The following is a 9859-nucleotide window of genomic DNA, read 5'->3' on the forward strand; positions in this document are numbered from 1 at the left end:
ACTGGACAGAGTGCCTCTTCCAGCAAGAACATAAGAACATAAGAACAGCCCCACTGGATCAGGCCATAGGCCCATCTAGTCCAGCCCCCCGTATCTCACAGCGGCCCACCAAATGCCCCAGGGAGCACACCAGACAACAAGAGACCTCATCCTGGTGCTCTCCCCTACATCTGGCATTCTGACTTAACCCATTCCTAAAATCAGGAGGTTGCGCATACTCATCATGGCTTGTACCCCATAACGGATTTTTCCTCCAGAAACTCGTCCAATCCCCTTTTAAAGGCGTCTAGGCTAGACGCCAGCACCACATCCTGTGGCAAGGAGTTCCACAGACCGACCACGCGCTGAGTAAAGAAATATTTTCTTTTGTCTGTCCTAACCCGCCCAACACTCAATTTTAGTGGATGTCCCCTGGTTCTGAAGCATTTGAAAGGAATTTCCATTGGTTAACGAGGAGTTGGGGCTGTCTTTTAGCTGATTGCACTTGGGGTGTGGAGAGAGGGGCCCGAGCCCAGGGCAATTTCAGGTGCGGCCTCTGACCTCCAAAAGCCCCACTCAGCCTGGAGGGCGGCTTTGCCCCATGGCCCCTTCAAAGTCTCAACTGATTGCAAGAAGTGGTGGCCCCCCTCTTGGGACACTTCTGCCCTTCCTTGGCCCACAGGGCCCAATCTTTGCGGGACTGTCTGATGGCCATGGAGAACCCATTGCAAAGAGGCTTTTCCAAGGACCGGCCAAGGCACCTTTGCATTTAGGGCAAGTTCCGGCCCAGGCGACCACTGGCTGGCCCCTCTGTTACAGAAGTTAATGCTCACCCTAAGGATCACTTAACACACTAGCAGTTTAATCCCACGCTTACATTAGTCAATGGGACTTACTCCTCAGTAAGTGTGGCTAGGACTGCAGCCTTATACGCACACATAGAACTTTAGAAAACAAATGCACCAATATTTGACCTGCACTAGTATTGTATCAGTATCAAAACCATTAGTATTTGCTTTTTCAGTGAACCAGATTGCAATGCATTCTGGGATGAGCCTGGGTGAGCTATGCAAGACCTCCATGTGACCCGGAAGAGGCTGCAGGGAGCTCAGAAGATTGCCCGGAGCCCTCAAAACACTGTGCGACGGTAGCGAAATCTATCTGGGACTTTAAAAAAACTTTCTGCACGTTTTTAAAGTGGTTTGCCCCCCCCCCCCCCAGGATCTGCAGATTCGTGATATCCGGGGGATCCGGAACAAAACTCCAGTGGCTGGGGGGACGCCTGTGTTCCTGACTCCCATCAAACACCTTCCTGCTGCAGAACGCTCTCCATAGCTCCTCCTAGAGGGCTGGTTCTGCCCGGTGCCCGCTCCCTTGCAGAGCCCCCCAGTGCACGCCAGCTCCTCAGTGGGCCTGGGCTCACCTGGACAGAAAAGCCTGGTGCTGGGAGACAGCGTCACAGCCGTAGCCAGAGCAGTCGCTTTGCTTCCGCTGTGCCAGCTGCCGAGGCTCCTGGTCCTCCGCCACCCCCGAGAGGTCGATGTTGCTCTTGCTGAGGCGCTTCAGACCAGCCAGGCCGGAGTCCTCTGTGGCGAGGGGGTTGTCCTGGAAGCAGAGGGAGCCTGAGAGCCTCTCCCCCCCCCCACAGGGAAGCGTTGCCATGATGGGGCACAGAGGAGCCGTGTCCCTGCCCCTCACAGGGGTCTTTCTTCACAGGCAGAGCATTACAGTGGCAACATGCAGCCCTCAACACCCACCCACGCCAGGACACGGGCACAGAAGGGGAAAGGCTGCAGGGGGGTTGCAGTCGGAGAACATCTTCAGGGCCGTTTTATAGTAGTTTGCCATCAGTTCTGCTGCCACAGTGGACCCCCCCCCCCATAAAGAAAGTTTTGCAAGGGGCTCAGAGCCGGGACACAGCAGGTCAGGCAGGGACAAAGACAGGCTCCCTGCGGCTTCCCAGCATTGTCACTGCCAGGGAAACCGGGACTCTGCACACAAACTCCCGCAACTGCCAGTCAGGCCCCTGCACAACCCCCCAGGCGGGATACCTGGACGCTGCTGGCACTGCCACGCCTGCTGCTGGCCTGGCTCTCATCTGCTGGCCCCGTGCTGTAGCAGATGGCGTCAAAGCCCAGGATGCCACCCACACAGTCCCCAACGAGGCACACCTGGGGGAGAGCCAGAGCAGCGAGCATGTCAACCTGCAGCAGAGCCCTGGGCATCAGCCCTCCCCCTCCTGACGCTAGCAGAGAGGAGGAACTGGGCTGGGCCTCTCCAAAGTGCAGCAACAAGGAGGGGCTCAGGTAGCAATGGGCAAAGAGGACCACCCACTCTCTGCCCTGCTGAGGGCTCTGTGGAAAACCCTCCCCCCCCCACACCATGCTAAGAAGTTCCAGTCTGCCAGTGTCGCCAGACTCTCAGCACATGCAGTGGGCTCCAGTTACGGGCTGTGGGAGCACATGCACTTGGGGCCCAGCGATGGGACCTCCTGACCTGCTTCATGTTCTAAGAAAGGAGTTGCAAGACTCAGCCGGAGTGTGCTGGGGCTTCAGCAACAGTTGAGCTGCTTTTCTGCTATCACTCCTGCCTGGCTCCCTCTAGGAAGCAGATTGACATCGGGCCTTTCCACACAATCCCTCCTCCCAACACCTTCTCTAGAGGAGCCCTGGGGAGTCAGCCCAACACAACCCCTTCCTGCTGCAGCTGCTCTGTTCCTGCCCTGCAGAGGCAGTGACCTGGGGCAGGACAGGTTCCAAGGGCAGCACTGGCCAGAGGCAGCATGAATGATACCCAATTCCATGGCATGCCCTGTGACATGGAGCTGGCAGGCTGGCCCAATTGCTGCATGTGACTTAGTGCCAGCTCCACAGGGGGCAACCAGGGTTTCCAGGTATGAAGCTCTCCTGGCAGCAGCTGCAGGGGGAGCAGAGAGGCATGAAACGGGCTGGAGTTTGTTTCCTGAGTTTATTCTTAGGCGCCTCTGCGCTGCCCCCCCAGGGTGGCTGGGGAGAGGCCGGCCAGCCCTCCCCTGACTCAGCACTGCTGCTCAGGGAACACTGCAAATCCCTGGGCACAGCAAGACTGAGACAGGAGGGGAAGAGGCAGGCTGCGGACAGGTTCCGGGACAGCTTGGGGTTGGGTGCCAGGTGGGAGCCCCGAGCAGGCCGCTCTGCTTGGTGGAGCCAGAGCAGTTGCCCCGCACCATTCAGTGCCCCCCCCCGACACAGCGAGCGTTGGCTGTACCTGCCCGCTGAAGCCAGTGCCGTCAGGAGATCGGAGGAATTCGCTGTAGACCTGGTTGGCCCTGCTGATCACCATGGCAACGGCATCCTGGTACTGAGGGGAGGAGATGGCCAGCAGCGGCAAGGCGGCCAGCGGAACGTGGTCCTCACTGCCGCTCAGAGGCGTCTCGTCACAGCTGTAAGGATTGAGGCTGCAAGAGGGGGCGCAGGCGGGTGTTGGCACCCCGAATGGCATTTACAGGGGAGGTGCGCAGGGAGGAGAGAGAGACAGAGAGACAAACAAATGCACCAGCACATCAGCAGCAAGACTCGGGAACTGAGGAAGCACCGGCCTGTCTCGGATCACGAGGGGCTCCCCGGAGTGTGTGTGTGTGTGCGTGTGTGGGATGTTCTGCCTCCTTGCTGGGGGAATACACAAGCACATCCCTTGTGAGGGGCGGAAAAATCTATGCCCTCCTCCTCTCTGGATCAGACCCGAAGTGGAGCAAGGAGGCACTCGGCCGTCATCCTTTCTCGACACCAGCAAAGGTGCTTGTGTGACCTGCACCGCAAGACCCTGCCCTCTGGCTCAGCCTCCTTCCTGCAGTTTGCCCAAAGGCCCAACCTGAAGCACTTTGGCCGCAGCAGGCTTCCCTTCTGCCTCAAGTCCCAAGCTCTATCCTACTTCAAAAGCCACTCTGCACGTGCCCAGAGGCAGTTCTCTCGCCCCTCTTGGCCTCACACGGCCAGTGGAATCCTGCTGCTCACACTGCTAAGTCTTTGCTGACTCAGACTTGGCTTTGTGTTGCTGTCAATGAGGGCAAAGGAAGCCAACGGAAGAGGGGAGAGGAAACACTTCCACAACAGCCAGAGCCCAGAGGGGGCTTTCTTGATCTGCTGACGGCACTCCTGAAGCACAGGGGATCTGGCGAACAGACCGGCCTTCCCAGCTTGGACTGTCGTGAGCAGCAAGTGCTGAGAGGGCAGCAGAGATCAATGGCCGGCAGCAGGACAGAGTCAGTGCGGTGCCTGCCAGTTCTGCTGGGGAGACTGAGGAGGAGGCGGGAACATTCGCCCTCCTGCAACTGCAGCTGCAAGCTCAGCCCCCCAGGTTTTCCTTACATCTCACACAATCCTGCGTGCTAAATAAGACTGGGGCAGCAGCTGGTGCCCCACCTTGCTGGGAAGAGGCATGCTGGCTGGCTGGGGGGCTCATCAGAAGGGCTCCACCCCCAGCTGCAGCCAGGGACGGCTGGAATCAGCCCCCCAAGAGGGGTGAAGGATGAAGCAGCCCAACAGAGGGACATCAAGGACCAGGAAGAGGTTCGGCATGCATTTCATATGACTCGCCGAAGCCAGGGACAGCCACTGCCCCCCAACAGCCACTGAAGTCCGAGGGGTGTGTGGACATTTGTCAACAACTCCGCACACAACCCTCCCAGGTGGAAAATGAGCATGCGTGGCCCATCTCAGTATCTCCCCCCACACAATACCCAGTTTGTGGCTTTAAGGGAGGAAACATCTTCAGCGGTCTGTCAGCACATGCGCAACCCGGCCCAAACCCTGCAGTGCCCCCGCTGCGCACTCCCTTCTCAGAAGCAGCATCCAAAAGCCACACCAGCCACTTGCGGAGCCACAAGTCTGAGGGAATTTCCTCAGGGACCTCAGAGGCATGCAGAAGAGCCCAGACACACAGCCAGCGCCAGCTGCGAAGGACAGCAGTCCACCCTTGACGGCCCCACACCTGCCACTTCCACGCACCACACAACCCTGCAGTTGGTCCTTCTGCTGCCTCACCTGGTGCTTTCAGTCTGTAAGGGCATCACAGCCCTATTCCAGCCTGCCCTCCCATCTGAGGCAAGTCACTATTGTGCCCATTTTCCAGCTGGAAGACAGAGGCCAACTTGCCCCAAACCACCCCAAGTCCACAGAGCACCAGCAAGAGGCCAGGAAAGCCAAGCTCTGCCTCTTTCCCCCACAGCTCCTTCCCTCGCCCAGGCCCAGTCCACAGAAAGGTGCTGAGTGCTCTGGAGAAGGCTGAGGAACCCACTTGGCCACGAGGGAGAAGGCCTCGGTGCAGACAGCTGGGCAGGGGACTAGGCGGACCAGGATGTGGCCAAGGGAGGCTGGGAAGTGGGCCCGCGTCACCCGCTCGAGGACGGAGGCGAAGGTGTGGACGTCGGCCACCTTGCTGCTCAGCTCCCCGCCTCCCGCGTCCAGGATGTTGCCCCCGTGGAGGACCAGGATCAGGGTGCGGGTGTTGCAGCTCCTCCGTCGCCCCCCTTCCTGAAAGGGAAAGAAGTGAACGGAGTGGCGGGCGGGTCTCACGCCAGAGTCACTGGGGAGGAGACGCTCCACCCACAGAGGACGGCCCTGACAGACGGCTGGGTCCAGCAGTGGCCTGGGTGCCTCTGCCCATTTCCCAGAAGCCTTCACCACTGTCAGCTGACCACTTAACATCCTTCCCCACCCCCACTTTTAAGCTGGGACCTTCCAAAATCCTGTGAGGAGGAGCAAATATAACCAGTACTGAGGGCAGGAGGCTTTTGCCAAAATCCTCCCCATACACATACACACGGGTTATCAGTGGAAAGTCCTGCAGGCAAGATCAGGGCCTGGGGGCCAGTGGGGGCTTGTAAGTTGATGCCAGACAGGCGGCTCCTCCCTTCTGCACACAAGGAGGTTGGCAGGACCTGCGTGGCCCTGGGCACCACAGGCTAATCCAGCACATCAAGGGCACCACACTGCCCAAGTTGCCAAGAAAACACTCTTTTCCTTCTCTCGAGACCCAACAGGAGGCCCTCTGGGGGGGCCAGATCCCAGCACTGCTGGAAAACCTGCCCGAGGCCTTTCACTGGAGAGCACCAGCCTCACCTCGCTGTCCTCATGGATCTCTACGCTGCCTTGCGCAGGGCACCGCTGCTTCCTCAGAGAAGCTCTGTACAATTCCCCTGCAAGGAAAGTGGCAGGAAAACATCAAATGATTTCAAGGACCGAAACACTGCCTCTTAAATCAACCACATCCCAAAAAACTGTGCACACACACACACACACACACACACACACACACACACCCCGCCTGCAGGAGGTGCTGAGCACGAGGGGGACCCAGACCTGGCCACCCTGTGCCACGCTGAGAGCCACAAGTCCGTTCAGTCATGGCCCCACGGGGGTGGCAGGAGAGACCGCTCTGCAGGGAGACGGGAGAATGTTTCTTTCTTTGTCTGGTCTTTTGTGGCTAGGAAACCTGCACTCCTTTGGGGTTCACACACAGCCAGCCTGAACTACCCACAATAGTTCTGAACTGCCCACTAGCAGTGGAACAACAGTTTAGGCAGGGCGTGTCCAAGAGCTGGGGGCAATTCAAAGGTCTTCCCCCCCCCCCGGGGGCAGGCACACTGAGAGGCACCCTGCCCCAAACAGCCCAGCACTTGCCATCCATCTCGCCTCTCGGGAGAGGAGGCCTTCAGAGAGGACTCCGGAGGAGGCTTAGCGGGGGCTCTTTCCTCTAAACAAAAAAGAGTCGGTGGGCACCTGATAATTGTTGGAGTTGGTGCAATTCTGTCTGCTGTCCAGAAGAGGCAGGACACTGTCCAGATGGGGTGTGACCCTAACCCTTTTTCCTCCCTTTCCCCTCTGAGCAGATTCCCTTTAGTCCTCTGACCACAGACTGTTAAGATGTGCATCCCAGGGGCTCTGCTGCCCACGCCATCAAGGCCTGCAGGGCAAGGCAGCTCCAGGGTCTTGCCATCTCTAAGTGTTAGCTGAACCTCTGATCCTAATCAGATGCTGTAAATACGCATTCAAGGGAACCAGGAGTAAACCACTTCTCTTTACGACTTCAACAAGCCTTTGCCTCTGCTTTGCCTTTTACTGATAGCAGTCAGTTGGGTGAGGGAGGGGTGATACCAAAAAGGGGGCCCCCGCTGCTTACTCTACTCTGCTTCCCCTATCACCAAATAGGAAAATATTGCCAACAATAATTGTGTTGGCCAGGAAGAAGGGGGCTTGCCCTTGTGATGAGAAGAACATCCCATGTGCACTTTTGGCTAGAGCACCTGCCTGACACCATGATGGGCACCCAACCGCCACCAAAGGACCCAGCTATGCCCCCCCTGCAGAGACCGAAACCTCCTCTACGCACAGGCAACAGGGGCTGAGGGGCGAGGGGGACATTTCGCCTGGCTGCCCCTGTGAGCTGAGGCCTTGTTGCAATCACTGCCGCATTCTTCAGAAAAAGGAAACGATTTCTGCCCGAGGCTGGTGTGGGGGACAAGGGACCCCTGCAGAGCCCACCCTCGCCCCAGCAAGACGAGGGTCGAGGGTGAAAACCATCCAGAGCAGAGCCCAGTGCCTCCCGGGGTCAGCCCACTCTGCAGGCTGTTGGGAGAATGACCTGACCGGCCTCCTGGGCTTGTCCTTCAAGCTGCTCCAGCCGGAAACCAGGGCCGACTGCCTCCCCAGCCGTTCAGGGCTACTTTTTCTCCAGGTGTGTCAGTTGCAGGATGGAATCCCACTCTCTCTTGTTGTCAAGAGGGAGTGCCAGTTCTTCTGGGGGGAGGGGGAAGCAAGGAATGCCCCATCCCACTTCACTGCAATGAACAGCCGCTGCCTGTGGACCTGCAGAATCCAGTCGCCTTTCCTGCTCCCAGTTTAGGCCAGAGCTGCAGAGCCATTTCTAACATGCCATCACGGTGCAGCATTCTGGGGATGGCACCAGCTGAGATGGCAGGGCAGACCACCTGTAGATGCTCAGACCTGTCCAGCCAAAAGCACCTCCTGGCCCTGAAAACTAGCATGTCAAGGAGGCAGGTCTCTCTGGCCGGGCCAGTTTTCTACAGAAAAGGATTTTGAAAGACGCATTTGAAATCTCCACCTGGCTCCTTCCAGGAGCTCCGTGCCTGATCTGTGACTGGCCTGGAGTGCTCCAACGCGCACTGCTGATCAAGGTGGGAATGTGGAGGTTGAACGGACACATGGAGAACACACTTGTGAAGCCCCTCCCACGCCAGACAAAAAGCCCAGTGCCAGGACCTGCAAAGAGGGCACACTTTCTCCTGCAGCCCTGCTGTGCTGGCTTCCCACCTGCATAGCGCTTTTGAAGATGGGGCAGAAGTCAAAGGCTGCAGCATGAGGGGAGAGATGGACCTTCAGGATCACAGCGCCATCTTGTCCAGGGTCTCCCTTCTGGCCTTTTGGGGACCAGCCAAAGACCTCTGCATCTCCACACTGGCCCATTTCCAGTGGCAGAAGTGGAGACTTGAAGCAAGAGCTGTCCATTCGCTTCCTTGGTGCAAGGAGGTGCTGCGTTCCAAGTTGGTGCAAGTCCTGTGTGTGGGGAGTTGCCATGGAGATCCCATCACACAGGTGGCACGAAGTGGAGACCTGGTCCTCCAGGTTTTCCACAGATCATTTCAGGCTGAGCATCCAAAGTACCACAGCGGGTTCCATCCAGTCCTGAGAAAGCAGAATCCCTGAGAACAAGAATCCACAGACAGCCAAAGGAGGAGGAGAGTCTGATGTTCTTCAGGAGAAGCAGCAGAGGAGGCGCCTGACTCTGGATTTCCGTGAGGATGGCAGAGCCAAAACCATTCTGGTTGGCGGCACCTTCAGCAGCAAAACACACCACCAGCCAGAAAATGCTGCTGACCTTAGAAACGGGACCAACAGCCTGATGCTGCCGGCTGAGGCTCACAGAGGGCCTTGAATGGCAAACCGCTTTGCAAGGAGGGGCAGCAAATCCATCCAAGCCTCAGCTGGACAAGCTGTGACTCTGGTGCCAGAGATGCCCATGAGCAAGACCGAGCAAGAGCGTGCCCATGCCAAGCACAGATGGCAGTGCGGTCAGGAAAACCACTCGAGGGGGGTGTCGCAAACTTAGGGGGTTTGGGGTGCTCAGAGTTCTTGGTTCTCGAACCCTAAAGCCCTCAAGGCCCCCCTGTCCAGTAGTACTGCCACCACCCTGTATGTGCCAGTGCCTCAGTCCAGGGACACTGAGACCCTCTAGGCTTAACTCTATCCCTTGCAGGCACTGAGCGCTTTCTCCAATTAAAGCTTCAGTCCTCAAGTTACTAGTCCTCAATGAGCACTTGGTAGCTTGCTGAACGGCTAGGCAGGATTCTGGACCTTTGTCCCCAACAGACAATGAAACAACTTAGTAAAAGAGGTTTTAGTTTATTAAGTACATAAGGTTACATAACCTTTCAGAGTGCGATACCATAGTCTTTCGAGACTGAAGGTTGCAACAAAAAAGGTTACATAAGCAGCAAATGCTAGAGACATAAACATCTAGGAAACATATCAGCAATAAAATAATAAAGCTAGCTGGCTGTCTCTATTAATCCCTATCTCTCACCTGGGTCAGTTACTCTTGTAGATCCTTTAGCCCCAAAGCTATCTATGAGGCCAGGTGCCCTTTGTAGACAGTGGAGCTTGGGTTAGGGTTAGGGTTAGGGTTGGGCAGGAAGTTGCACCCAAAAACTCTGTCCCAGAAGGACCAGACACACCCCTTGGGCACTCATTATTATACTTCTCATGCTAAGAGTGCTGAGGTGACTTCAGACTTATTTAGACTGTCCAATCAGAAACCTTTGAGGACAGAACCTTCTCGGAGTGGTCTGGTTGCCAGCCCTCCTAGTTCTTACCCCTCCCAACTA

The 9859-nt window shown here is 57.1% G+C and overlaps 1 protein-coding gene across 3 annotated transcripts in view; it reads right to left on the reverse strand.

The window, feature by feature from the left end:
* The window catches only part of PITPNM3 (PITPNM family member 3), a 44456-nt gene that overhangs the window by 12887 nt on the left and 21710 nt on the right, over window positions 1-9859 (reverse strand). For all 3 annotated transcript variants that reach the window (XM_066634987.1, XM_066634989.1, XM_066634990.1), the window contains exons 5-9: window positions 6078-6154; window positions 5254-5489; window positions 3226-3415; window positions 2031-2150; window positions 1403-1584 (exon numbers count right to left, since the gene is read on the reverse strand). In XM_066634987.1, the coding sequence (XP_066491084.1) occupies window positions 1403-1584; window positions 2031-2150; window positions 3226-3415; window positions 5254-5489; window positions 6078-6154 (805 nt within the window). The remainder of the gene's footprint in view (window positions 1-1402; window positions 1585-2030; window positions 2151-3225; window positions 3416-5253; window positions 5490-6077; window positions 6155-9859) is intronic.

This window comes from Tiliqua scincoides, chromosome 8 (assembly GCF_035046505.1).
Source record: "Tiliqua scincoides isolate rTilSci1 chromosome 8, rTilSci1.hap2, whole genome shotgun sequence".
Taxonomy (NCBI): Eukaryota; Metazoa; Chordata; class Lepidosauria; order Squamata; family Scincidae; genus Tiliqua; species Tiliqua scincoides.